Raw genomic sequence first — 27,810 nt, 5'->3', positions numbered from 1 at the left:
TTCCACTTGGTGGTTCGTATAACTTTGTAGGTTTTTCGTAAAAGTCATTTGCCAAGCATAAGAAAGAGTTTTGGGCGCCAGAAAATGAAGCATGAACAATAATAGCAGCTGGGTCGAAAACATCTTTAAATAAATATGGTTCATCTCTTGCATATCGACTGTAAATATTTGCTAAAGGAAGTTCGACTTTCTGATTTAACATTCTTTGCAAATAATACCATGACATTGCAGTGAATTCTGTATATATTTGTTCGTCTTTCTTTGGATTGTCTTCGTAGATTTGAAATGACACTTGTGAATTTTGTTTGTCATATACAATTCTCACATAAAGTGTGCTCTCGGTATTTGCATATTCATCAGCATATTTTGCATAACATGAATTTATTTTATCTTCTATATTTTTTAACGCAGTCTGTAGAGAAGATGAAAGGTCAACTTGTATTAGCTCAATTTCTTCCCACATTTTTCGTTTCCCTTCAGATATATAATCTATATGAAACCTTACAATAAATGGAAAACTTTTATCTTCTACAGACACAAACTTCATTCTACGAAAGCCAATAGCTTTTGTGACAGATGGGTCTCTTAGCCATCTTAATGGGTAGTCAAAACGATAGCCTTCATGCTTTACGGTCTCTGTCTCAAATTTTTGACCGACATTAGTAAAAAGTTCATCTAATGGTTTAGTTGTAGCAACTCTTGAATTTTCTTTTTCTATTGAAAGCATATTTTATCTAGAATAAAAATGTCGAAAGATATTGCTTCCATAAGAGAAATACAACACAACCGACAACTCATTATGCAAGCTCTAAATAAGAACACAACAAACTTTTCAAACTATTCTAAGATATCTGAGTCATTGAAAGAAGGAAACTTAAAACTGACATTAAACCCAATGACAGATGAGTTTCTGTTTCAAGACAAGAAGAACAATACTGTCTGTATAAATCCAACAAAAGGAACTTTAAACGAGAAACCTATAAATGAACTTCTTTTGAAAGCAGATGTTGACAACAAAGCTGACAAAGAATATGTAGACGATGCAATAGCAAAAGAAGAAGAAAGAGCTAACAATGCTTATGCAACAAAAGAACATACTCATCCTGAACTAGCAGACAAAACATATGTTGACAATAAAATGTCAAGTGAAGTGACGAGAGCTGAAAACGAATATTCTAAAAAGACTCATACACATACCATTGCAAATATTACAAACTTACAAGAAACCTTAAACAGTAAAAGTGCCGTTGGACATACACATACCATTGCAAATATTACAAACTTACAAGAAACCTTAAACAGGAAAAGTGACGTTGGACATACACATTCTATATCTGAAATAACAGACTTAAACGTTAGCCTTGAAAAGAAAGCGGATAAGGAATATGTGGCTAGTAAGTTAGAGAAGAAAGCAGATAAGAACCATACACATACAAGTTTTACAACTGTTGCTATAGAAAGTATTGAAGGAACGGTTGAAGAAACTGGTGGGGATGTATTATATTGTAAACCTCCTAACTTTCCACAAGGTTTAACATCGGATGACGACATAACGACGATGAGAAACATTAGATGTAAAGATGTTTATGTCATGAAGGATGAACATAATATTAAATTCACTGCTCAAGATTTATATGACAAGAAGGCTGACAAAACAGAGCTTCAAACATTAAAGACAGAAATGCTTCAAACATTATATCCTATAGGCTCTATTTATACGTCAATGAACTCTACCAGACCAGAAGTAGTACTTGGTTTTGGAACTTGGACTCAAATAGTCGACAGGTTTTTGTATTGTGCAAACTCTTCAAAGGAAACAGGTGGAAGTAAAACGATTTCAGGTGAAAATTTACCTGCACATAGTCACTACATAGATTTAAGTACATCTCAAGCAGGTTGGCATAAGCATAGATATTGGGATTGGGCAGCAATGACAAAAGGTAAAGGATATGATGTTAAAGACAACGTTAAGTTTGCTATAAATTGTTACTGGAGTAACACTGAGGGAGGAGGAAACCATACACATCGCGTTTCGGGATATACGCAAACAACGGGACAAAGTAAAGACTACATGCCACCTTACATGACAGTTTACGCATGGTATAGAAATGCTTAGTCGTCATTTTCAACTTCTTTAGCATATTCGTCAGGAGTTGTCTTATATTTGTTAGGAACTGTCTTTGAAAGTATACCACCTTGAACTTTGACAAGTTTGAAACGAGGTCTGACAATAGTAGTTTTATCTTCTGCTTGCAGTGTGTACATTTTGCCATGTTTGCCTAAAACTTCATAATATTCTCTTGTATACTTTCTTCTATTTTTACGAACACGAATGTGAGTACCTGTCGGGTTCCCATTGTTGTCATAGTCAATAGTATTTTCATATGGGTCGCGTTTAGGTATTTCTATTTTTACTTTGTCGCCTTTCTTAAGTTTGAAGCCCGGCATTCTTTCTTGTTTGTCTCTTTTGACTAAATTATTAAATATATAGTCTTTCTCTAAGTCAGGGTTGTTTTTCATTTCTTCGGGGGAGTGGTTTCCCAAACCTTTTTGTTTACGGCTATTGTAAATATTTAAAACTTGTCTCATCTTTGCCATGGAGAAGTGTCTATATTTGTCGTCATATGACATTTCATTTGCTTCACCACCTTGTGGTTGGTTTAAGTCTCTTAACATTTTTATACAACCGTCAATGACACCAAGAGCAGAATGGTTTTGGTCGACAATGAAATATTGGTTTACATTTTTTGAACGCAGATAGTTTTTTACATCATCTGATTTGAAAGAACTTTCACAGTCAGATGTCAGTTTTGTTGGATGGTATTTGTCAACGAATATTGTCAAAGCTGCTAAGATATCTAAAATAGCTTTGGACTGTAATGGTATGGCTTCACAGTATCTTGTGTTTTGACCAACAAATATTAACCAGTATGGTGGTCCATCTTCTCTATACCTCGGAATGTTTTCCAAGATATCCATAAACCAAGCATTTGGTGTTGAACTAAAGATTTTTATCATGAGTGCTTTCTTTGTCGCTTTAGAAACATAGGGGTCCTTGTTTGGATTCGTCATTTTTTACCCTATAAGAAATGGGTTTATTTGGCGCATTAGCAGGAGTTGCATCCAGATTTTTACCCGCAGTGGGAACAATAGCCAGAGGTGTATTTGGAGTTGGAAGGAAGATTTTGAGTACATTAGGTATACTTAAAGAGAAAGCACAACCTATTATACAAACTGTACAGAAAGGTTGGGATGTAGCACGAGATGCAACAAATCTTATTCCAAATCCTGAAACAAGAGGAAAAGTTCAAGGATGGATGGACAATGTAGGAAGACAAGCAGGAAACTATTATAACAAAGCAAATGACTACTATAACCAAGCAGGACACTATATGGACCAAGGTGAAAGATTCTTTAACAGAGGATATAACCATGCACAACAATGGGTAAACAATAACCAACCTCAACCACCTCAAACTTGGGGAATGTAAATTTTTTACTGAGATGAAATGAACAATACAGCATTGAGACAAATGGGTTCAAGATGGATTTGTCGACTTCCAGCAGTTACACAACGTGTTTGTCAAGTTCTTCCTATACCTCAGGAAGTTTTAGACCGACTTAAAAAACCTAAACAACCAGTTGAAAACAAACCAAACTAAAATTTTTTACTGAGATGAAATGACCGAAGAAGTTGAAACGGTAGATTTGACACCACAAACAAAAAGTTCAGAACCATTGTCAAAACCTGTCAAAGAACTTACAGATGAAGAGAAAAATTCAATAATAGAAAGTGCCAGGTCTGGAAATACAAACCCTAACTATAAAGTCACTTTTCATAGAAATGGAACGGCTAGTATCTCAAAAAGAAACAGACTCTCACAAATAAAATATTGAAGTCTGAAGGAGCTTTCGAGACAACAGATGGAAAAGTTTACTTCACTGACCAACAGTTCATTATAGAACATCTCATTGACTTAGAGTCGAAATATTCTAAACTTTACAACAAACACAAAAAGTTGAAAGGAAAACAAAAACAAATGGCATATGATATTTATGAAGATGTTGACGACACAACTGTTCCTGCAGGTGGGGAAAAGTCAGAGGAACCGAAAAGTGACGAAAAACCGATAGAAGAAGAGAAACCAAAAACTGAAGATAAACCAAAACCAAAGTTTAGTTTCCAAACTAAACCAAGTCAACCTTCATTAGCTGGTATGGGTTGGCGTCAAAGACTTATGCAGCAGGCGGTTATGTAAAGTAAAGAAAAAAAATATTTTTTTATTTTTTATAAAAATGCCCCCATATAGAATGGATAGAAAGTCTGCTAGAATAAAAGCAGAGTTACAAAGATATGGTTGGAGAGTTTCGAAGAAGTTTAAATATAGGAAGGGAAGACCCATAAAAGTCTATGACAAACTGGCTGGTCTGACCTACGAAATGGATTTGGAAACAGCACGTGCCAATTATCCAAACAGACTAGAGAGGTTAGAAGAAGAACGTCTTATGGACATGCCTTTCGATGTTAGTGAACCTCAAGTTGAAGGACACGACGGCTTTGCCAGATTCTACTGGAAACATGACGAACAATTGCATCCTTTGAGAAGGAAAAAAGGTAGTGCAGAGGATGGTCATGCTCCCATGGAAAGAACAAGATATGCATATGAAAAGTATCGTGAAGTTAGAAGTCAAATTACATCTGGTCGAACCTTTACAGTAAACTTTGACGAAGGAAAGAACAAAGAAGGCTTCATGGGTGTACTTGCTGCAATTCAAGACGGAAATAAGAAAGGACACAATCTCAGATTGACCATAACGGATTTGGATGGTCACATTTACTATGCAAATGGCAATGAACAAACAGCTGCAAAACTTCTTGACGCTTTCAAGACTACAAAGAGAGAACAAATGGTTGACTCCGACTCAGACATTTTGAATGCAATTGAAGGAATTGCAAGTGTCAAGTTCGAATGGTACCAACCTAACCCTCAAGCAGTCAGACAACATGCTGGATACTTCCCGTTCATAAATAAGTCTGACATTGACTTGACAAGGTATGGAATTTACAATTCAATTGAAACAATTGTCAATGAACCTTGTATTCTTACATGTCTCAGGAACTCTGGTCTTGTTTCAGAAGAGAAGATGAAGTATCTTGAGTCATGTGTGAAGACAAGGTACATTCTCAGAGGTCAATTGGCAAAAATTGCACCGTTGGCAAATGTCAATATCCGAGTCAACATACCTACAGCTAAAGGTTCTTCACATGACGACTATGTTGTTGAGTTCAATTTACCATGGTTGAAGATTGTAATTGTCCACAACCACTTCATGTTGAACGAAAGTCTTACAAACCCATTGTTCGGAAAAGGCAAGTGCAACATTGTCAGAGCTGTAAACATTCTTTTCGAGAAAGGTTTGTTGGAACCAATTCCAGATGACAAGCTGACAGAAACTTTTGTACCAAAAGACGAAACAAACTTTTCACTGTTAGCAAGACCAAAAGTTGTTCCAGACAAAGTTCTAGTACAAAAGAAGTACACAATTCCAAAAGGAGTTGGATTGTTCGGATACCAACCTGAACCAGAAGAACTTCCAATGAGGTTGCAAGAACTTCAAGATGCTATAAACAAACTTCCATTGAGACATCCAATTGACGTCAAATTGTATTGGAGAGCATCTGAGTTAGGTCAGAAGGTTTTATATGAAACAGGTTGCTTCGACGATGTTTATGAGATAACAGGAGAAGTTTCTCAGAAGATAAGAGACTCACTTGAATTTCCACAAACTGGACCAATTGGTTGCGACAAGTTCGACTCAACGAAAAGATATACTATGTCGACCTTAACGCTGCATACATGAGGTTTGTCCAATATATTCCGACTGGAATTCCAAACGAAGATGGTGAGTTCCCGGGAAGGAACTATACAGTTGGAAAAGTCATACAACAACTGTATGATATTAGGAAAGCTTCAAACCCCAAACTTGCAATGACACTCAAATTGCTTATGAATTCGACATGGGGATATTCCATTAAGAAACCTCAAGAGATGAAGAGTAAACATTATGAGAAGGTCGACAACTTTGTTGAAAGGTTTTCTCCTTTTGTTTGAAGTACGAATTCACTCAAGGTCAAAGTGGCTTAGTAACCACATTAAAACCTATTGTCGAACATTGGTCTTACCCTCAGTTCGCAAAAGCAGTCCTTGACAACTCAAAAATTCTTCTCCGAAGTCAAATCGAAAGTTGTGGTTTACTATGAGAACATTGACGCACTCATGACGAACGAAGAAGGCTATAACAAACTCATTGAAATGGGAATGGTCGGTGAAAAGATGGGCTTTTTAAGCTAGATAAGGTATTTTCCGAAGTTCATGTCCTCTCCAAGCGTAAGTACTGGGGCATACTTGAAGACGGCACAGAAATAAAAACATTGCATGAAGTAAAAAATTTTTATTCGAATTTGAATTAAAATGTGGGAATTCTTGGGAACGGGAAAGGCTTATTTACTTGAGGAACAGGTAAAGGTGGTGGAGGTGGAGGTGGTGGCAACCAGTCCATTTTATATTCCTTCCTAGCTAATTTCCGTTTAATTTCATGGTCGCCCTCGGAGTCTTTGAATCGGACAGGTCGAGTTACACCATTCTTGTCTCAAACTCATATATAACCTGTTTGTCTGTATTTTCTTCGACTATGGCACGAGACACAAACATTGACCAAACGGACAAAAAGTGTCATTTCGGATGGTCACGCAGCCAATCGCATTCGACACTTCGAAGAAGCCTTACGTTCCAAGGGAGAGGGTGTCTGGTGCAAGCAGAGGTCATGAAACTCTACGAGCAGTACATCCTCAATGCCTGGGAGGACAAATCGTCCTTGGATTGCAATTCTACCAACTCCTCTGGGACGACCTCCTACGCAACTGGGATAACGAAAAGAGCCAATTCAAAGGTCGGGAACTAATTTTGCAAATTACCCTTAATTTAACATACTTATCCAAATAAACACCTAAATTTACTTGGGGTTTCCCCTAAAATAAAATTTTTACTCTTAGAACCACTCGAGGTTCTCCTTACGGTTGTTGAGCTTGTCACCGTCAATGTGTCTGACCCTCGTCTTCTTGTCTGGATTTTGGAACCCATTGAATTGCGACAAGCTTGCCCATGGAGATTGAACCGCGATTCCGAAGGTTAAGGTTCAAGTGTCCCAAGTTGTTGAGGACTGGGGTAAGAACCTTGCCTGTCTCCTTGTTGCGGATTTGGTATGGGTAGGGTTGGGAAATTTCGTAACGTCATCGGCAACAAGGGTTGCCCATGTAGCGGCTTCAGGAATTCTTCGTGTTTCTCTTCTTCCTCTTCTTCCTCTTCTTCCTCTTCTTCCTCGACAATTCCTTCTTCAATTTGGTACTCACGAAGTACGGTGTTGCATGTTCTGTCCTTTCCGAGTACCTTCCAGATGGCGTCTATCTCTTCGAAGAAACGGTAGATGAGTCTGGCAAGGTCTCGGTTCTCTCTCTCGTAAATTGCGCAAGGTTTCCGTGAAATCGTTCAGGCATTTCTCATTGGAAGCTTGGTTCATGAGGACATCGGCTTTGAGATTGGTCATCTCTGTCATAAGACTACTTTGGAGAGTCTTAATGGTGTTTGTCAGATGAGCTTTCAATTGGGCAATTTGAATTTGAACTGGGCGCTTGTCTGGCAACCTTGAAAGGACATCTGCTATTGTGTCGGCTTCGGTGCTTGTTCGGACATCGAAAAATGAAGTGGTTTGAGAATGCGGTTTTACTTCAAAAAGCTTGTTATGACAGTTATGTCATACAACAAGTTTAAAATAATATCTTGTTCTTCTTCTGAACGTTTGTTGTCTCTTCCGATAAAAAGTTTCGAACATGAGAACCAAAAAACGTTTTTTGAGGATTGCGGAAGAGTTCAGGCAAACGTTCATATTCTGGATATGTTGGGAGCAGTTCAAAAACATCTGAGCTGACTTTCGGACAAAATTGGGACAATGTCAGAAAATTCATTTTGGTCGGACTGCTTGAAGGTAAGTCCCTTACATGTAAGTAGCTCTGGTAAAGTCTTCTCATCTCTGCTAACTTCTGGAGTATAGCTTCGTATTAAGAGTTTTAATTTTAATTGTCTTATTCCTCTCTTGACATCTAAACGGTAAGTATCCATGAGGTCAAGAGTAACTTTGGTAGCTTTAAGTGGAGCTATCTGTTCCTTGACTCTGCAATTTTGGTTGCAATTGTGGTTTGAGCTCCTTCAAGTTCGCCGTTATATCGTTCTCAACGCCTTCAACTATGGCTTGAAACTCTTCATCGGTCCATTGAGATTGGTGTGGGACGAATTTAACTTGCTTCATTCAAAAAATGAAAAAAAATGTTTTTACTCAAAACGTTAAGGTTGACTGAACTGGTTGGATGTCGCCTTCACAGGTTATGTAGAATGGTTGACCCGAGAAGCGAAGGAGAGACTGAATTGCCAATTTCATATGGGGTAGGGGGTTCTCCTTGTTTGGTATTTTTATCCAAGGACGTTTGTTTAGAACTTAACAAGAGTTTCTCTTTTGGCGTCCTTTATGTCGTCGAAAGAGTGTTTTCTGGTATTTGAATTGGAATTCCAGTCGAAGTCTCGAGATTCAAGGCAGCCCTTCCAGAAATAGCGGTGAACTTGACCTTGGGCTTCATTACCCTGCGCAAGTACTGCTTAACAACTTCATTTATCTCTATAAGGTAAATTGCCTCGTCAAATCCTTTCTGGTATTCGAGTCCTTCCATCCGACAGGAAAATATTTTCCCGACAACTGGAAAAAATTTTCCGGACAAAGGGAAAAAATTTTCCCGACGACAGGAAGAACTCTTCCAGTTGTCCGTCCGTAAACCATTCAAATTTTCGAAAATTGAGAACTTTTTGGTCGAACTTCAGAAAAAGTTTTCCTCCGACAGAAAAAGTTTTTCCTTCCGACAGAAAAAGTTTTTTCTTTCCGACAGAAAAATATTTTCCATCCCACAGGACACAAACGAATGTCGACGACCACCAACCCAGTCCATTCCCAAACCAAAGGAACCTAAAGCACCAGCCCCTGCACCTCAGTTCCAGCAAGTACCTCCGATTTACTACCAATTTCCACCTCAAGGTTACTACCCACCACAAGGCTTCCCGAACTACCCTCCTCAGCCTATGCCTTACTTCCCCAACCCTTGGATGTTCCAGCAGCTCCACCCCAGCAATTCCAATCTCAATCAAGAGAGACCAAGATTCGAGGAAGGTCTGAACCGCTTACGCAAAGAGTATGCTACTACCCCAATGAAGAAGACAGCTCTCACTCTCTTCCTCAAATCGACCGATTCGACTCGTACCACAGATTCGGTTCGTGACCGTGAAGACTACCTCAAGCAGTCTGAGAGACTCTTCATCCTACAACCATTTAACAGTTGGAGCTCTCAAGAACATGCGCAATTACGAAGGTCAGACACCAGCTGGAGACCGCAAAACAGACGTACTCGCAAGAGCCGTCCAGCTCGTCAAAACAAAGACTGAGATAGTCGACTTCATACTTGCAGCTTGCCCTTACAAGTAAAAAAATAAAACAATTACGAATTAAACTTTTTACTCTTTCTTTTCTGAGTTGTTTAGAGCTGGTTTCTTGTAGGAACTTTCGTTACTCTTCCATGGCATGTAATTGCGAATTTTGTACGCAATTCCAGGTTCGTTGTTTTTGCAACCTATGTATGTACGCTTCCATCCTCCTCAGGGAAGTAAGCTGCTAACATCTGACCAAGTTTTCTCGGTGACTCGGAGCTCATAAAAATGTCACTTTTAAACGTTAAGTTTTTAGTCTTATTTTACCCTTTGTTTACCCTTTGTTTGTCAAGGTAGTATTGGAGTGCAATTTCTCCAAATTCTCTGTGTCGGAGTTCTTCAGCATTTCCAAGTGGTACCTGGAGAACTCAAAAAAGTGTCAAGAAGATACTGCATGCGCTCTTTCTGAGTTCGTCGGTATTTTGGAAGTGTTGCACCTTCGAGTCTTCGGACATGAAAAAAATGACACTTTTTCATTATATAACTGTTATTTTTGACGAAGTGAACTTTGACACTTCGTCAAAAAAAATCCCTGAAATCATATCTTTTATACAAAATAGAAAAAATAAAGTTAGTTTTATTTTTATTTATTTTTTTATCCGGAATATAAAGACAGATATGTCAACAACAGAGAACACAACAACTGCTATCGTTCATGAAGCCATAAATGAAGAATATGAGTGGGTTCAGTTTAACAAACAACTCCGTCTCATTCGTTCAGTCAAAGACGATATGTACCAAATGCAAAGTATTTTGACAGCATGTTTTGCTCCAGATACCAAACATACAGACGATTGGTTCAAAAACCAAAGCACACAAGAACTTTTGAGCGAAGCACAGCGAGACGACTTTTTCGGGGTCGCCTAAAACTCATGAAAATCGTAAAAATTTGCCAAATGTTTGAGAGGTTGGTATGTACATAGACTTCTTGTAAATGCTGTTGCAATGTGGGCTTCGCCTCGTTATGGTTGGTATATTACAGACTTCTTGACGAAATTCATAGACAAGAACGTGAAGAGATGGAAAAGAACTTCAAGCAAAAGATGAAGTCATTGAAGCAAAAGACAAAAACATTCAGAAAAGAATACCACGTTCGGTACAAAAGGAAAGGAAAAGAACTAAGTATATGATTATACTGAAGAGATGGAAAATGAAGAAGATAAAGATATGGTTATGTTGCATTTAGTCAGAAGAAACAACAAAAGCTTTTACGACCTTGCTAAGATTTACAAATCTGACAGAAATTGGTTCTATCGCGAAAACTTACCGATTTCAATGACACCGAATGAAGATGTGAAACAAAATAGTTCAAGATACGTTACCTCAAACACACTATGATATGAAAGGTTGTACAATACTTACCCAAAGAAGACTTACCGCTACTGAAAGAAAAAATAACAAAAGTATTTTGACAACTTCAAACAAGCAGAGTAAATGAACTCTTTATTTTCAAGCTTGACTTTTTACCAATTTGAACTTTGTTTCGCGTAGATATGAATTCTGAAAGAAGTATGAGGGTCTTGTATGACTTTGTACTTCTCCCATAGTTCATGTCTGTCAAACTTACCTGCATGGACTCTTTCATAAGTTCCATGAAATCGTCTTCGGACAATCCGGGGAAAAGTATTGTCAGTAAGTATTTTTTAACATCCTTACTTAAACTCTTTGCTGTCTGTACACAAATGACAACTGAGATGTTAAAGTGCCTAAGTTTCTTAAGAATTCGACACATGTCTTGTTCTCTGTTCTTTTAAACAAAGGATGAGAAGCAAAGTCATCTAAGATAAGAAGACATCTATGAGGGTAAGTCTTCCAATCGTAAGATTGCAATTTCTTCGAAATGTATTCTATCTCTTTCTGTTTGTTTCTGAAGTGTTTCTTCTCTAATATTCTCTGCATTTCCTCATTTGGGTCTTTAAACTTCGAAATTTATATACTCATTTTATAGCATTGTACTTCAAAACTCTTTCTTTGGTACTTCTTTATCCAATCTAACAACTCAGTATCCTTTATACATACTAACTTAGACTTCTTTATAATATCTTTGAACGAATTGACGGTTTGGTCAAATTGACCAGAAGTACTACAAATGACAACTAACTCATAGAATGGGTTCTTCTCATCTAGTTCTTGTTGTTGTGCAGCCATTTTAAGATAAGTGAAAGTCTTACCCGACCCAGGTGGTGCAATTAGACCTGTTATACCATTCTGAGCAAATAAGAACTTGTCATGTATAGGCTTTTATCTGAGCATTTTCTAACTTCCTCTTGTTTCTTGTTTAAAACATTCTCAAATTTCTTGTCAATGTCAGCAAACTTTTTTTCTAACATATTTTTAGAAAAATTAAAATTTTTATCTTTTAGAAAATGTCTAGGATTTCGCTATCTATATTCGAGACAAGCTTTTCGACAGCAAAACATCTGTCGACCATAAAATCTTACATAGTGTAAACAAGAAAGGTGAATTTGTTCTAAAGTTTCTGTTTTCTGGGAATATGACAAGAACCATAAAACATTACAGAGCAGTCTTAAAATTTGTCAATGACAGACTTGTTGACAGAGATGACGCCTCTTGGAAAGATGAAGTCCAACAAAGTTCTTAGAATGCAAAGAAGACACATGCGCTGTTCTTGAAGATGAAATAGAAAACAGAATAGATGAGCTATTAAAGGACAAAGAACTTTTACATAAATATGGTTGCGCCAAATTTGACATAACTCCACCAGAAAGAAGAAGAGAGAAAAGAAAGAAAGAAAAGAAAAGAAGAAGAAAGTAGAAGAAGAGAAGAAAGTAGAAGAGAAGAAAGAACCTGAACCAGTTCCAGAGAAAAAGAAATTTGACATGTAAAAATAAAATTTTATTTTTAGAACATTTCTGGGTCAATGTCAATGTTCTCTTCCTCTTTAGGAGCAAACACTGGCTTAGACTCTAAAATCTTTTTACCCAATTTACCTTGAACTTCAACTATCTTAGACTCATAATATTCATAGTCGTCTGCTTTCTTTGGTTCATAAGGTATAACAAGTTTGTATGCTTTGCCTTCTTTAAGGTTTGAGAACCTTCTGTCAAAACTTTCTTTGACTGCTAACAAACCTTCTATGTCTAAGTCTTCAAATTTCGCACCATTTTTAGTCACAATAGCAAACTTAACTGGTTCGATGTTCCAAACTTTGCTGAATGAAGACTTTTCAAAATGGTAGAAGTAAACATTCAAATATGTGAATGGGTCTAGTTCTTCTTTAAGTCCTGACATGTACTTGTTTACTGAGATGAATTTTGTCATCTTTTCTATCGGATAAAAAAATATTTTTTTTAAAATTTACTCATAAAAATTTTCTTTGTATATACACCATTCTGTACGTCTAAAAGACTTTTGACATTTGCCAAGAATGTTCGTTTAGAAGCTGTCATATAACCATATTCTTGACAATATTGTTTATACGAATCGTACAATGACCTTTCATCTAAACACAAAGTCAGTTTCATCTATGAACAGTTCATATACACTCTTGTTTGCTTCTAACAATGTTTGTCTCTCTTCGGTATGTGGAATTTGTCTTGGATTGAACTTAGAAATATCTAATGTCATGAAATATGAGAACAAGTGGTTGTAAAAGTCAGATGTCAAAGTTTCTGCTAAGTCGTCAAAATATTCTGTATCTTGCATATGAGAATCTGACGTTCTGACAACTACATATCTTCTGTCAGAACTTTCTAACTTCATCGGAACAGCATTGTTTGAAACCATAATGAAGTTTGCAACATTTTCACAAACTCTTTGGTCTTTATACTTTCTTTCAACAACTCCAACTTTGTCTGTTATAAGACTCTTCAAAGCATCTGAGTTCAAAACTTTTGTTGTATCTATACTTTGAAGTTCATTGCAAACTATAAGTTTCATATTCTCTATTGAGGAGTTAAATTTACCGCAGATGTTTTCTAAGTTTGTCATATTCGGGTTCGAATAGCCCTCTAACAGTTTGCACAAAATATCTGTAAAGAATGTGTTCTTACCAGTTCCTTGTTTTCCAATTATAATGAGAGCAGTTTCATTTTTAGCACTTGGATGTTGTAAGATGTTTGCAAACCAACATAAGATATACTCATACTCTTTCGTTTCCATTGCATATAATTTCTTTGACATGGTCTAACCAAGCTTCTATAATATTTTCTTTCCATTCTACTTGTTCGTATTTATATCCAGTGAAGATAGAATAGAAGTTTGGAGAAGGTGTATAGAACTTTATACCCGAACTGAAAAATCTTCTAACTTTGACAATAAGATATCCCAAGCATCTAACATCTTCATGCCAACTTGTACGACTTTTATTTTCTTAAGTTTCTGTCTACATTCTTGTTCTGAAACTATTGTTGCTTTGGTTTGTTAAAGACAACATCCCATTCTTTCATAACATAACATTCTGGGGCAGAGTCGACATAAATGACTAAACGTTTCAAATTCTCGACTGCTTTGTTATAGTCTCGAAATGGACACATATTTCTGAATGCTTGGAAGTCATAAAAATCTGAAACATCTATTCTGTACATTTTTATAAAAATAAAAAAATATTTTTTTTATTCTTGACTTTGTTGTTGCATTTGTTGCATTGTTTTGTTTCTTGAGCTATTTGTTGTTGAAGTTGTTCTTGTAATACAATACTTTCACCAGTTGCATCTTCCAATTCGAAACTTTCTGCCGTCATTGACAAATACATAGGACATAAAAGTTTTACAGGAACAAAGTTTGCGTCAACTAATGTCAACGTTATACTTGCCAAAGTGTTTGAGTTCACTAAGGTTGAAAATTCTGCATTCGAATGAACAATAGGCAAACCAGCAGAGAAAGTATTGTTTATACGCATAAGTATCTTTTGGTCATAATAGTTTCTGTCGACATTCGAATAACACTTTGAACCTAAGTTTGAAACAATATATAAGATTGGTGTGCTTAATGTCAATGGAATAGACATTCCTTGTATGACACCTTTTCCTGTTATAGGAAACTGTTGGTAGTAAAAACCAGAAATAAGTTTTGTATTATAGCTCATATCGTTTATAGTAAACTCAGTCGGACATCCAAACATAATGAAACCTGCTCTAGTTGCAGCACATGTTACACCCGTACTTAAAGTATTAAATAAGTCAACAAAACCTGTTGGTGGTATATCTGAGTAAGTATCTTCAAAGGAGTATTTTTTACCATTCACAACAATAAAGTCTTCTGGTGTCAAAAGAGCAAAACAGGCTTTAGTCGTCATTGTGTTTAAGTTAGTTTACAATATCGTCCTTGAGGACTTTGTAAGTTTGTTGTTATAGAATTATATGACTCAGGGTTTTTAGTCGTAATAGTATAAACCATTATGTCTTCTGCCATTTATATATATTTAAAAGTTTTTCTGAAAGTGGAGAAGAACTTCATCTAAACTTTCACATGGCGTTTCTTGAAGTTCTCTGTCTAAGAAGTTCAAATATTTTGTAAAGACATAGAACTTTCCTTTGTCTACACGAACAAACAAAACAGGGTCTTTCATATCGTTCAAAAGTGTGTAAAGTCCTTTACATGAAATAAAGTCTATATTATTTTTCTTCAAACATCTTTCAAGAAGTTTTGACATTTTTACTTAGCAAATAAATTTTAATGAAATGTTGTGGTCGTCAAATATTTTTATGACGTCTGGGAAACTATACTTTAAGTTCAACGTTTCACCTCCTTTCATAACGTATATCTTGTCAATGACATTATATGAAACACCACAGCAACTAATGTCGGGTTCTATTTCTTTGATGTTTATATCGTCTGCCTCTGTCAAAAGTTTCAATAGTTCTTTCAAAACTTCATGAGGTGCAATGACATATGAGTTCACTTTTACAGGGTTGTGTTCGACCAAGTTTAACATTATACTTAAAGCTTGACAAATCTTCTCCTGAGTTTGAAGTTTGTCTTTCAGTTGTTGGTAGTCGTTTCGAATATCTGCAACAGAACTTAAGTCTCTGCTAACTTCAGGATATGTTGGTTGTTCTTTTACAGGAACAATTGTTATACCATCTTCGTCTTCGTATGGTTTCCCCACTTCAACATCTCTGTCTTTGACATTGACAACAACACTTTGACTGTTTGTTTGAGTTGGTGAATTTAACTTCACATCTGCCACCGCCATTAAACCTTTTGAAACACTTACGCTTCTATTTTTCGGAAATGACATTTTACTTAGAATAAAAAGATGGACGTATTCGAGTATCTCTTCGAATTGAAGCAGAACAAAGTTTACACACACAAACAATACAAATACATTGACAGAATAGTTCTTTATACAAACAATGGTAAATGTTATAGAATAGCAATATTTGCTGAACCAAAATATTTCATAAAGCAAAGAAAGTTGGTATAACTGAAATGGTGAAAGTTCTTGAAGCAGACAAAAATATAACTTCAAAACTTACAGATATTTCTAAAGGTAAGTTTATCTTACAATATTATGTCAAAACTGGCGTACTGTCAATATTTGACGGAGAGAAGTCAGTTCAAGAACAACTTACTGACCTGCTGCCAAAATCTGCTCGATGGAAGCTGTCGTTATGCCAATCTGAGGAGCCCCAGCAGGTTTCATCGAACGAATCTTCAAAAGAGCATCTTCCGTGAAAAGTGCTATTGGTTTTGTAAACTTCTTTGCTCTCAGTTCATCTGGACCGTCTCTGTCACCAGTATATTGTATTTGTACAGTACCAACAGTTGAAATACCACCCATAAAGTCTTCTGAGTCAGCAAATGGAATGCCAAGCCAAAAGTTTGAACGGTCTCCATTTGTATATTGAGTTTTTTGACCTCCTGTATGAGTCCATACTTTCACATATGGCATAATAGAACTTTGCATTTCAGGGTTAATGGTTGTTGTGAAGTTGTTGTTAAAGTTCATAGCATCTAATGTCAAGTTGTATGACCTCATATCCTCAACTGTAGAATATTCTTCTCTTGGATAATATTTGCCATCTATGTTTATATGATATTTAATACCGGGGTTGTAGAAACAAGAATAGTCATTTATAGTTCGTCTGAACAGTACAAACATAGTATCTGCATGTTTCATTGCAGTTGTTAAAGCAATATCTGTTCTTGCACCTGGGTCAGCACTTTGGTTTCCAACTTCACCTGCAAAGTCTTTGACAGATATTTGGTGTATAGGGAACATAAGTGGAACTGCAATATATTTGGCAGCTAAAGCATTTGAAATATCTGGGTCCAACATATAGACTGCAAGTCTGCTTTCTATTCTCTTGCATTCAAATTTTTCGCATGTGAACTTAACTGGGTCCCAAGCAGTTCCAGCAGCATTGAAATAATAGTTTACTTCATTGTTGAAGTTTGAGAAACCAAAGTCTAAGTCAACTTTGTCTTTGCAAAATTCGGCGAATGACGTTTGATTTGTTCCCTTTACGTCTGTAAGAGTGAATGGGTCTTGTGTTGGTGCAATGACTAAGTTATTTTTGCTTGGAGTAAGTTCGATAGAAATTTTTCCTGCCCAGTTTGGCAAGTATCTTAAAAACCTGAAGATGAGGAAAGATGACAAAGGAACTCTAAGTTTCAGTTTTACTTTGTTACTGCTGCTGCAGTTTGTCCAGAAAGGTCAACATAAACTCCTGGAACGTTAGGGTCAAGTCTTCTTATTTTCTCAATATTTGCATACTGGTCTGTTTGTTCTCTAGCTTGTGGTTGTACTGAGTTTCTCAAAGCGAACCATTCATAGTTTGCCCATGTTACTGTTTGAACTAAGTCAGAGTTAGAATATATCTTATATCCCATGAAAACTTCTGGAGCATATTGGTATCCGACATAGAAAATTCCATTGCAACCTTTCTTGTCAGACAACTTGGCAGAAGGTTTTATTTCAATGTCTTGTTCCACGTATAAGAATGAGTTGTCAATAGAAATAATATGAAACCTGTCGCAAGCAATATCTACTGTTGTTGAAGAACCTTCTCCAAACTCACCTACGTTTCCATAAGAAACAGCAGTTGTATATTCGTAAGTTCCAGGAACTATTTCTGACCTTCTAATGGCATTGTCGCATTCGTTATACCATTCGGAAACATTTCCGTTCATGGCATCCAAAACTGTTGGCGTTATATTCTGAGCGGCGTACATTTCATATGGGTAAAAATATAGAATAGTTGGATTTATATGTCATAATAGAACCCACTCGTACCAAGCTTTACTTTCTTCCTGACTGAGTTTTTAACTCTTCTTTTTCCTTCATTGCCACTACTTTCACTAGATGAAGTTACTTCTTCACTACTTTCACTTTGTTCTACTCTTCTTCTTTGGTGTCGCTTTTGGTAACTTGCCCTCTGCTTCAAGTTGTTGCATCTTTGCCTCATGTTCACCTAGTATGTTGTAAATTTCCCATGTCCTTTTTGCCTTTGGGCTCTGGTCGCCCATCTCAGGTAACCTATATCCTAGAAAGATTTTGTCATAGTTTGTATTTGAGTCTTCGCGTATTGTTTGCATGACTCTTTCCTGAGTTTCCGGTTCAAGCTCTTCAAACAGAGCTTGTCCATATGGAATAAGCTCGTTTCCAAATATATGTTTTTGTAGCCATTCTGGTTTTCTTTCCATGTTACCAATAATATCTTTTGTGAATGGGAAAGCTTTTACCCAATGTTTCAGTCTTGCGTCATTTATTTCTGTAGTTGGTTTTATTTTGTCAAGGAACATGTTTTTCAATACTAACATTTCATTTGGTACTGTCCATTTGAGTTTTCTTAAATATTCATCCCTTCTCGTTCATTGTCTGCAAAGTAAGTTTTTATGACATTTTGCAAACTTTCGTTTGCAAGGTCATGTACAATAGGTTCTCTTCCTTCTCTCTCCCTAACTTTCTTTCTAAACTCTTCACCAAATATACCATCTCTATGGTTCTGTGTAGTTCTTTGAGATAAATGTTCTAGAACGTCAGGTGTTATATTTCCATCAGCCATGTTCATTTCATACTGGTTCAAAATATCTGCATCTTTCATATCTTTCAATGGCATTAAAGCCGCGCTGAAAATACCAGCTATATCTGGTTCACCATTCACTTCCATTGCGTCTACAACTTCTTGGAATTGTGGTTGTAAGTTTATGAACCACCTATCCGGATTAGCTTTATGACCCCATCTCATTGTAGTTCCATAGTCTGCAGAAACAAAAGTAGGTTTGTTTCCATATTGGTTAGGTTCTGAATGAACTTTAAACAATGTTTCATTTCTATATGTTTTGTTGAAATTTAACCTTTTATTTTCACCGAGTTCAGCCAAAGATTGAACGTTATATGGTCGTAAGTAAAAAGGATTGTTGTATTTGCGTACATTTTCTTTCAGTACTTCCATTCTATGCTGAATATTTTCATCTGATGTTGGAGTCTTTTGTATGTCGGCGAACATTTTTCGATATTCTTCTACTATGTCAGCCGAATTTTTCTTAGACTCTTGGAAAGATTCCATATTCTCCGCATACTCTTGTTGAGGGTCAAGATTTTTCGGCTGTTCCAAATCTTCATCTAGTTCTGTGAAGTTAGTTTCCAAAGGAGGGACTTGTTCGTTTCCTTCAGGCTCTTCTAGCTGTTGTTGCTGAACTATTTCTTCCATGTCTGGTTGTATCTGAACTTCTTCCTGTGGAGTTTCTTGTACCTCATCTGCTGGCATTTCATATATTCCGAGACCGTTTTTAACAAGTTCCCTATTTAAGTCATCCGCATTCATAACCCTTTCTTCTTTCGTTCCGTCTCTATTTTTTACGCGTTTCATGAAGATAGTTGAATTATCATTTATCTCTGACACCAAATATCTCGGAGTAAATTCATCATGTCATTTGGATGATATGCTATTAAATCATATCCCTTAGCGAGCTTGTATTTTCCAGGTTTGAAATTATATCCCATTTGGTGCTGAACCATAAAGCTAAATAGGTTCGGGTCAGTATTTCCTTCCTTGAACTTTCTAATAGCTTCTTTATATCTGTCACTAAAGTCAAGAGTATCTGGGTAACCATAATCTTCCTTAAGCATTTTTAAGAATTCTTGGTTTCCTTGTTCTCTACTTCTTTTATGTCCTTGCTCTGTTTGTGGTTGTTGCTGTGCAGTGTTTTGAACTGTTGGTTGTGTGCAGTGTTTTGAACTGTTGGTTGTGTGCAGTGTTTTGAACTGTTGGTTGCTGTGCAGTGTTTTGAACTGTTGGTTGTGGTGCTGTTTTGTGTTGGTTTTGGTGCATGCCTGTGTCTGTGTCCATGTGACGATGTAAATGTTTTAGGTAGTCCTGGTGCAGGTGCTTCTCTTGGAGGGTTTGGTGGTATATAAGTTCCACTAGCTAGTATATAAGTTCCACCAGCTGGTATATAAGTTCCACCAGCTGGCACATATGTTCCATCTGCAGCATAATGTCCTACCTGACTTTTCGTTTTAAGAAAGCATTTACTAGGTCTGTTTTGGTCTGTTGTAACTCTTTTTCTTGACTTTCCACAACAGTTGCTCTAACGGCGTCATAGGCACTTTGAACTGCCTGTCTCGTTGCTGCATCTGTTATTTTCGTCATATTTTGTGCTACTTCTCTTAACTCTTGTCGAAACCTTCAGACTTCAGTTTCTTTCCAGATGAGAAGTCGTTCACTAGTTTCACCTTACTATGAAGAGCTTCGAAGGCGTTCTTAAAGTCAGCATTCATTAAAGCTTCATTTGAACTGTCTTCATCCGCTTGTATTTTTGTCCTTATTGACCCTATAAGTTGGGCTGCTTTAGCGTTGGCTTGGGCATCTAACCAGTCATTATTAGCTTTTATATATTCTGCGCTTTTCATTGCCTTTTGCATGGCTGCGTCGTTATTTTTACTTTCTTGTGCTAAGTTTTCATACTGTACGGTTTGGTTTTGCAACTGTAAAAGTTTTTCTGCCTTTACATTTGCTTCAACTTCTTTTTTATACTCATCGCTATCCATATATGTCTTCAGGGCTTTTTGTTTTATCTCTTCATCTTTCAGTACTTTATATTGAGTAGTATGGTTTTTCAAATTTATAACATCTTGTTCCATTTTTGCTACTTCTGCTGCTTTTTCTGACACTTTTTTCGCATATTCCTCTGTACTTAGTTCTTTCAGTTGTTCTTCTTTCTTCTTTTTCTCTACGTTTAACTCATTGAGTTTCTTTGTGTGTCTGTCATATTCTAGTTTCTTTTCGTTTTCACTTATTTGTTCTGTATGTCTATGTTTGACTTTTTGACATCTGTTATTTGATTTTTGAGTGAACTCAAATTCATTTGACTTTGAGGGTTATAAGCTGTTCCGTCTGCAGCTCCACCATAGCCTGCCATTTTCGCTAAAAGTGCCGCTCTTAAACCTCCACTCTGTGCACCAATAACTCGGTTTAAAAGCATAGGGTTGCTTGACATTTGTTGCAACATAGTGGGGTCATTCATATTTGTTGTTGCAACTGTTGTTGTGGTGTCAGTTTTACTATTGGATGTTTCAATGCTCTCTTCCTCTTACGTATATTCTTACGTAGCTTACGTGGCATTTTAAGTGAAGTAAAAAACGGTTTTTGACAGATGTTTATATGACACTTTTTGTTCAGCACAAAAAACTACTCGGTCAAAGTGTTGTCAGTTTTGTAAAATAACCGTCCTATCTCATTCTATAAGGGGGAAAGGCTTCTCAAAGTATACTTCCTTGGAACGCCTGTAACTTTTCCTGTAGCGACGATAGACCCTTACTTGTCCGGACAAAGTTATACTATTTTGAGTGCTCTACAAAAAAGTCAACGGCGACGACTCTCAAAAACCGTTGTGTAAAAAGTTTTACCGTTGGACAAAAAAGTATATATAGAAAACAAAAAACGTTTATAGTTCATTCAATATTTGAGATGGAACGGTTTTCCAACGGTAACTATTAAATAAAATAAAATTATAGAAGGGGTTACCGTTGACGAAAACGGTTTTTATTCAATATTCATTTTCCACAAACTTCTGGTCAGTTCATTTTTGTCTAATGGAAGACCACAGTAGTAGCATGACTGACAATTCTTTACAAAAGCTCTTTAAAGGTCAAACACTTATATCCTCATACTTTACTAGTATGTCCAAAGAGGTTACACAGGTTTCAGTCCAATCAGACTCCAATCAGACACAAATTGAAGCTCAAATTCAACCAAAAGAAACTGCCGAAGTCGAACAAACTACAGAAGCTCAAGTTGTTTCAGTCCAATCAGACTCCAATCAGACACAAATTGAAGCTCAAATTCAACCAAAAGAAACTGCCGAAGTCGAACAAACTACAGAAGCTCAAGTTGTTTCAGTCCAATCAGACTCCAATCAGACACAAATTGAAGCTCAAATTCAACCAAAAGAAACTGCCGAAGTCGAACAAACTACAGAAGCTCAAGTTGTTTCAGTCCAATCAGACTCCAATCAGACACAAATTGAAGCTCAAATTCAACTAAAAACTTACACTCCTACAGAACCAGAAGGTGTCTTCTCATTCTCAACAACAGAAGCAAGATATAGAAGACTCATTGCAGATTATCCAAACAATTTGTCCTTAACAGACAACAATGACTATGATAGATATTTCAAAAGTATAATAAAACCAGTCGAAACATTAGAAAACAAAGTTCAAAACCCGACAGTAATGGTTGACTTTTTCTTGTCGAATTTGCCTTATGTTTCAACTATGATATCTCTTCAAGCAATTGACGAATTCATTATTTGCTGTGAACCAAACTTAAGAGAACAGTTATATGAAACACTCAAAGACTTTCGTCCTTATCCTTTAACTTACAATTGGAAAGAAGATGAAAACAAACACGGTTCTTTCTCCTGGAATCTTTCCATTGTTGCTCCAGCTGGTGTAGCTGCACATCCATTCGAAATATATCCAAAATTGCATTACGAAAACAATATGCATATTATAACAACAGCCGCTTTAGATATTATTGAACGGATACCAGATGGAGAAGAAGTTTCAATAATATCTGTTCAAGCAAACCGAGTTGCAATGCCACTTACAGTATGCAAATTCACTCACTCAAGCAGACAATTCTATCAAAATCTTGAGTTCGTTTTTACTGGCACAGCCAAAATGCTTCTCAAAAAACCAGAACAAACCAAAATAACCATCTTCTTATCTGGTTATTGTGAAGATGAAGACAATTCGGACGAAGAAGAAGAGGAGGAGGAAACAAGCGAAGACTCAGACGATATCCAGTTCATTTCCATCCATAAAAAACATTAAAGCAAACATTTCAGAATAAAAATTTTAATTTTAATCTAAACAAAAATTTCTTATGGGCTAGAAGGCACGAAGTGCCTGGAAGCCCCACTACCTTTTTTTTTTTTTTTTTTTTTATATTAGAAAATAATATGAGTTTATGTGATATTATTTTTCAGAAGATTTCATTCTATATGCCTATGAAAAGTATTCTCAAAACTAACTTTTTCCTAATTATAATTAAATCTAGAATATTGTATTATGCAAAAAAAAAAAAAAAAAAAAAAAAGGTAGTGGGGCTTCCAGGGCTGCGCCCCTTCTAGCCCCTGAAGATGTTTAGTATAAATGAAGTTTTTATTCGGAAAATTGTTAGTCTTCTCGGTGAATGAGGACTCTTCTTCTTCCTCCTCCTCCTCTTCTTCCTCTTCTTCGTCATCGTCGGCGTAGTGGAAGAGGACGTAGTTCATCCAAATTCTGTATGGACGTCCTGATTTGGATTTAAATGAGATGGACATATTTTGTGTGAGTGTTATTTCAGTTTCGATAAAGAGTTGGTGTGCTGGTTTGAATATATGTTCGACGTAGGAGAATTTGTGCAACTCATCTTCTCCCAATTCTGTATTGATACAGACTTCGATGAAGTCACCACTGAGAATGTCTTCACCTGTGGGCATATCCACAACAATTAAATGAACGACACAATAGTTGTGAAATTCATTAGTAGGAAATACTGTTGCAGGCGTATTATATGAGGGGAAAAATGTTTTTTCTTCCCCAAATTCATCTGCTACTTCATCTTCATCGTATCCGTTGTTAAAAGCTTTAAATTCATGTACAATTTGAGCAAATTGTTGACGGAGATTTGGTGGCATACGTAAGCAAGCTTGTAACAATGTCCTACCTTCCACACACTCAGCAAATATGGGAAGGTAGGAACATTAATGTCCGTCAATTGGTCCTGGTTGGGGACCAATTGACAGAGTTTTGTGTATGCCGTTATTGTTTCTTTAACGGTATTTGTGTAGATACGGTTATATGGAGTATTTCCCTGGTTGTTAAGGGAAAAATACTCATCCGATTGTAATTTCAATCTTGACCTCAACTCTTTGTTCGGTATTCTTTGGTCTATTCTTAGAGCTGTATTTGTTCGTGCGGGCTGTGGTTTTAAAACATTCGAGTCAAGTTTTAATTGCTTCGAATTGGATGTCGATTTGAATTGGGAGTCTTTTGAGTTCTCCTGAGCTTGGTTCTGTATTAAAGACTGAATAGCAGTGTCAGCTTCTTGTTTTTCGAGATAGTATTCTATTGAATTGGGCTTCACTGTTCGAGACGCGTACATTATGAAAAATGAACTGTTTTTTTTCGGACTACTCATAGAAAAGTTTAAAATAAACCGTTTTTCGTCAACGGTAACCCCCTCTATTTTTTTATTTTATTTAATAGTTACCGTTGGAAAACCGTTCCATCTCAAATATTGAATGAACTATAAACGTTTTTTGTTTTCTATATATACTTTTTTGTCCAACGGTAAAACTTTTTACACAACGGTTTTTGAGAGTCGTCGCCGTTGACTTTTTTGTAGAGCACTCAAAATAGTATAACTTTGTCCGGACAAGTAAGGGTCTATCGTCGCTACAGGAAAAGTTACAGGCGTTCCAAGGAAGTATACTTTGAGAAGCCTTTTCCCTTATAGAATGAGATAGGACGGTTATTTTACAAAACTGACAACACTTTGACCGAGTAGTTTTTTGTGCTGAACAAAAAGTGTCATATAAACATCTGTCAAAAACCGCTTTTTAACTTCACTTAAAATGCCACGTAAGCTACGTAAGAATATACGTAAGAGGAAGAGAGCATTGAAACATCCAATAGTAAAACTGACACCACAACAACAGTTGCAACAACAAATGCTGAATGACCCCACTATGTTGCAACAAATGTCAAGCAATCCTATGCTTTTAAACCGAGTTTTGGTGCACAGAGTGGAGGTTTAAGAGCGGCACTTTTAGCGAAAATGGCAGGCTATGGTGGAGCTGCAGACGGAACAGCTATAACCCTCAAAGTCAAATGAATTTGAGTTCACTCAAAAATCAAATAACAGATGTCAAAAAGTCAAACATAGACATACAGAAGCAAATAAGTGAAAACGAAAAGAAACTAGAATATGACAGACACACAAAGAAACTCAATGAGTTAAACGTAGAGAAAAAGAAGAAAGAAGAACAACTGAAAGAACTAAGTACAGAGGAATATGCGAAAAAAGTGTCAGAAAAAGCAGCAGAAGTAGCAAAAATGGAACAAGATGTCATAAATTTGAAAAACCATACTACTCAATATAAAATACTGAAAGATGAAGAGATAAAACAAAAAGCCCTGAAGACATATATGGATAGCGATGAGTATAAAAAAGAAGTTGAAGCAAATGTAAAGGCAGAAAAACTTTTACAGTTGCAAAACCAAACCGTACAGTATGAAAACTTAGCACAAGAAAGTAAAAATAACGACGCGGCTATGCAAAAGGCAATGAAAAGCGCAGAATATATAAAAGCTAACAATGACTGGTTAGATGCCCAAGCCAACGCTAAAGCAGCCCAACTCATAGGGTCAATAAGGACAAAAATACAAGCGGATGAAGACAGTTCAAATGAAGCTTTAACAAATGCTGACTTTAAGAACGCCTTCGAAGCTCTTCATAGTAAGGTGAAACAAGTGAACGACTTCTCATCTGGAAAGAAACTGAAGTCTGAAGGTTTCGACAAAGAGTTAAAAGAAGTAGCACAAAATATGACGAAAATAACAGATGCAGCAACGAGACAGGCAGTTCAAAGTGCCTATGACGCCGTTAGAGCAACTGTTGTGAAAAGTCAAGAAAAAGAGTTACAACAGACCAAAACAGACCTAGTAAATGCTTTCTTAAAAACGAAAAGTCAGGTAGGACATTACGCTGCAGATGGAACATATGTGCCAGCTGGTGGAACTTATATACCACCAAACCCTCCAAGAGAAGCACCTGCACCAGGACTACCTAAACATTTACATCGTCACATGGACACAGACACAGGCATGCACCAAAACCAACACAACAACACAACAACCAGCACAACAACCAACACAACAACCAGCACAGCAACCAACAGTTCAAAACCCTGCACAACAACAACCACAAACAGAGCAAGGACATAAAAGAAGTAGAGAACAAGGAAACCAAGAATTCTTAAAAATGCTTAAAGAAGAGTGTGGTTTCCCAGATACTGTTGACTTTAGTGACAGATATAAAGAAGCTATTGGAAAGTTCAAGGATGGAAATACTGACCCGAACCTATTTAGCTTTATGGCTCAGCACCAAAACGGATATAATCTCAAACCTGGAAAATACAAGCTCGCTAAGGGATATGATTTAATAGCATATCATCCAAATGACATGGATGAATTTACTCCGAGATATTTGATGTCAGAGCTAAATGACAATTCAACTTTCGTCATGAAACGCGTAAAAAATAGAGACGGAACGAAAGAACAAAAGCTTATGAATGCGGATGACGTAGATAGGGAAATTGTTGAAAACGGTCTCGGAATATATGAAATGCCAGCAGATGAGGTACAAGAAACTCCACAGGAAGAAGTTCAGATACAACCAGACATGGAAGAAATAGTTCAGCAACAACAGCTAGAAGAGCCTGAAGGAAACGAACAAGTCCTCCTTTGGAAACTAACTTCACAGAACTAGATGAAGATTTGGAACAGCCGAAAAATCTTGACCCTCAACAAGAGTATGCGGAGAATATGGAATATTTCCAAGAGTCTAAAAAAAATTCGGCTGACATAGTAGAAGAATATCGAAAAATGTTTGCCGACATACAAAAGACTCCAACACCAGATGAAAATATTCAGCATAGAATGGAAGAACTGAAAAAAATGTACACAAATACAACAACCCTTTTTACTTACGAGCATTTAACGTTCAATCTTCGGATGAACTCGGTGAAAATAAAAGGTTAAATTTCAAGAAAACATATAGAAATGAAACATTGTTTAAAGTTCATTCAGAACCTAACCAAGATGGAAACAAACCTACTTTTGTTTCTGCAGACGATGGAACTACAATGAGATGGGGTCATAAAGCTAATCCGGATAGGTGGTTCATAAACTTACAACCACAATTCCAAGAAGTTGTAGACGCAATGGAAGTCAATGGTGAACAGATATAGCTGGTATTTTAAGCGCGGCTTTAATGCCATTGAAAGATATGAAACATGCAGATATTTTGGACCAGTATGAAATGAACATGGCTGATGGAAATATAACACCTGACGTTCTAGAACATTTATCTCAAAGAACTACACAGAACCATAGAGATGGTATATTTGGTGAAGAGTTTAGAAAGAAAGTTAGGGAGGAGAAGGAAGAGAACCTATTGTACATGACCTTGCAAACGAAAGTTTACAAAATGTCATAAAAACTTACTTTGCAGACAATGAACGAGAAGGGATGAATATTTAAGAAAACTCAAATGGACAGTACCAAATGAAATGTTAGTATTGAAAAACATGTTCCTTGACAAAATAAAACCAACTACAGAAATAAACGACGCAAGACTGAAAGATTGGGTAAAAGCTTTCCCATTCACAAAAGATATAGTTGGTAACATGGAAAGAAAACCAGAATGGCTACAAAAACATATATTTGGAAACGAGCTTATTCCATATGGACAGGCACTGTTTGAAGAGCTTGAACCGGAAACTCAGGAAAGAGTCATGCAAACAATACGCGAAGACTCAAATACAGACTATGACAAACTCTTTCTAGGATATAGGTTACCTGAGATGGGCGACCAGAGCCAAAAGGCAAAAAGGACATGGGAAATTTGCAACATACTAGATGAACATAATGCAAAGATGCAACAACTTCAAGCAGAGGGCAATGAAGGAAAAAGAAGAGTTAAAAACTCAGTCAGGAAGAAAGTAAAGCTTGGTCCACGTGGGTTCTATTATGACATATAAATCC

General features: G+C 36.6%; 11 protein-coding genes and 8 pseudogenes across 19 annotated transcripts, besides 2 other annotated features; 8 read left to right on the top strand and 11 right to left on the bottom strand.

Annotated features, from left to right (window-relative positions):
* Window positions 1-97: 97 nt before the first annotated feature.
* TVAGG3_0611090 (uncharacterized protein) lies at window positions 98-727 on the bottom strand (the record flags this gene model as incomplete). The annotated part of the gene is made up of 1 exon (XM_051240055.1): window positions 98-727. A coding segment is annotated over one exon (630 nt), but the record flags the coding sequence as incomplete, so codon positions are not given.
* Window positions 728-994: 267 nt separating this feature from the next.
* Window positions 995-22,943: a mobile genetic element.
* TVAGG3_0611080 lies at window positions 3,682-4,264 on the top strand (annotated as a pseudogene). The gene has a single exon. A coding segment is annotated over exon 1 (583 nt).
* TVAGG3_0611070 (uncharacterized protein) lies at window positions 4,312-4,995 on the top strand (the record flags this gene model as incomplete). Its single annotated transcript, XM_051240054.1, has 1 exon — window positions 4,312-4,995. A coding segment is annotated over one exon (684 nt), but the record flags the coding sequence as incomplete, so codon positions are not given.
* TVAGG3_0611060 lies at window positions 5,146-6,094 on the top strand (annotated as a pseudogene). Its single transcript has one exon. A coding segment is annotated over exon 1 (949 nt).
* TVAGG3_0611050 lies at window positions 7,051-7,751 on the bottom strand (annotated as a pseudogene). The gene has a single exon. A coding segment is annotated over exon 1 (701 nt).
* On the top strand, window positions 9,026-9,582 carry TVAGG3_0611040 (annotated as a pseudogene). The gene has a single exon. A coding segment is annotated over exon 1 (557 nt).
* TVAGG3_0611030 (uncharacterized protein) lies at window positions 12,311-12,430 on the top strand (the record flags this gene model as incomplete). Its single annotated transcript, XM_051240053.1, has 1 exon — window positions 12,311-12,430. A coding segment is annotated over one exon (120 nt), but the record flags the coding sequence as incomplete, so codon positions are not given.
* On the bottom strand, window positions 12,447-12,836 carry TVAGG3_0611020 (protein of unknown function, DUF4108 family; the record flags this gene model as incomplete). The annotated part of the gene is made up of 1 exon (XM_051240052.1): window positions 12,447-12,836. The coding sequence occupies one exon, from the start codon at window positions 12,834-12,836 to the stop codon at window positions 12,447-12,449; it is 390 nt and encodes a 129-aa protein (XP_051097876.1).
* TVAGG3_0611010 lies at window positions 13,081-13,889 on the bottom strand (annotated as a pseudogene). The gene has a single exon. A coding segment is annotated over exon 1 (809 nt).
* Window positions 14,159-14,957, bottom strand: TVAGG3_0611000 (annotated as a pseudogene). Its single transcript has one exon. A coding segment is annotated over exon 1 (799 nt).
* Window positions 15,205-15,741, bottom strand: TVAGG3_0610990 (protein of unknown function, DUF4106 family; the record flags this gene model as incomplete). Its single annotated transcript, XM_051240051.1, has 1 exon — window positions 15,205-15,741. The coding sequence occupies one exon, from the start codon at window positions 15,739-15,741 to the stop codon at window positions 15,205-15,207; it is 537 nt and encodes a 178-aa protein (XP_051097875.1).
* TVAGG3_0610980 (protein of unknown function, DUF4106 family) lies at window positions 16,117-17,106 on the bottom strand (the record flags this gene model as incomplete). The annotated part of the gene is made up of 1 exon (XM_051240050.1): window positions 16,117-17,106. A coding segment is annotated over one exon (990 nt), but the record flags the coding sequence as incomplete, so codon positions are not given.
* Window positions 17,169-17,723, bottom strand: TVAGG3_0610970 (uncharacterized protein; the record flags this gene model as incomplete). The annotated part of the gene is made up of 1 exon (XM_051240049.1): window positions 17,169-17,723. The coding sequence occupies one exon, from the start codon at window positions 17,721-17,723 to the stop codon at window positions 17,169-17,171; it is 555 nt and encodes a 184-aa protein (XP_051097873.1).
* On the bottom strand, window positions 17,877-18,311 carry TVAGG3_0610960 (protein of unknown function, DUF4106 family; the record flags this gene model as incomplete). Its single annotated transcript, XM_051240048.1, has 1 exon — window positions 17,877-18,311. One exon carries the CDS (start codon window positions 18,309-18,311, stop codon window positions 17,877-17,879), a length of 435 nt encoding a protein of 144 aa, XP_051097872.1.
* TVAGG3_0610950 (protein of unknown function, DUF4106 family) lies at window positions 18,530-19,363 on the bottom strand (the record flags this gene model as incomplete). The annotated part of the gene is made up of 1 exon (XM_051240047.1): window positions 18,530-19,363. A coding segment is annotated over one exon (834 nt), but the record flags the coding sequence as incomplete, so codon positions are not given.
* On the top strand, window positions 21,589-21,885 carry TVAGG3_0610940 (uncharacterized protein; the record flags this gene model as incomplete). Its single annotated transcript, XM_051240046.1, has 1 exon — window positions 21,589-21,885. A coding segment is annotated over one exon (297 nt), but the record flags the coding sequence as incomplete, so codon positions are not given.
* Window positions 22,944-23,071: 128 nt separating the features above from the next.
* Window positions 23,072-27,810: part of a mobile genetic element that runs on past the window's edge.
* On the bottom strand, window positions 23,200-24,145 carry TVAGG3_0610920 (annotated as a pseudogene). Its single transcript has one exon. A coding segment is annotated over exon 1 (946 nt).
* TVAGG3_0610910 lies at window positions 25,318-26,500 on the top strand (annotated as a pseudogene). Its single transcript has one exon. A coding segment is annotated over exon 1 (1,183 nt).
* On the top strand, window positions 27,354-27,806 carry TVAGG3_0610900 (protein of unknown function, DUF4106 family; the record flags this gene model as incomplete). The annotated part of the gene is made up of 1 exon (XM_051240045.1): window positions 27,354-27,806. One exon carries the CDS (start codon window positions 27,354-27,356, stop codon window positions 27,804-27,806), a length of 453 nt encoding a protein of 150 aa, XP_051097869.1.

This window comes from Trichomonas vaginalis, chromosome II, assembly GCF_026262505.1.
Source record: "Trichomonas vaginalis G3 chromosome II, whole genome shotgun sequence".
NCBI lineage: Eukaryota > Parabasalia > Trichomonadida > Trichomonadidae > Trichomonas > Trichomonas vaginalis.
The sequence above is the reverse complement of the archived record's forward strand: the minus strand, read 5'-3'. Positions and strand labels throughout refer to the sequence as shown.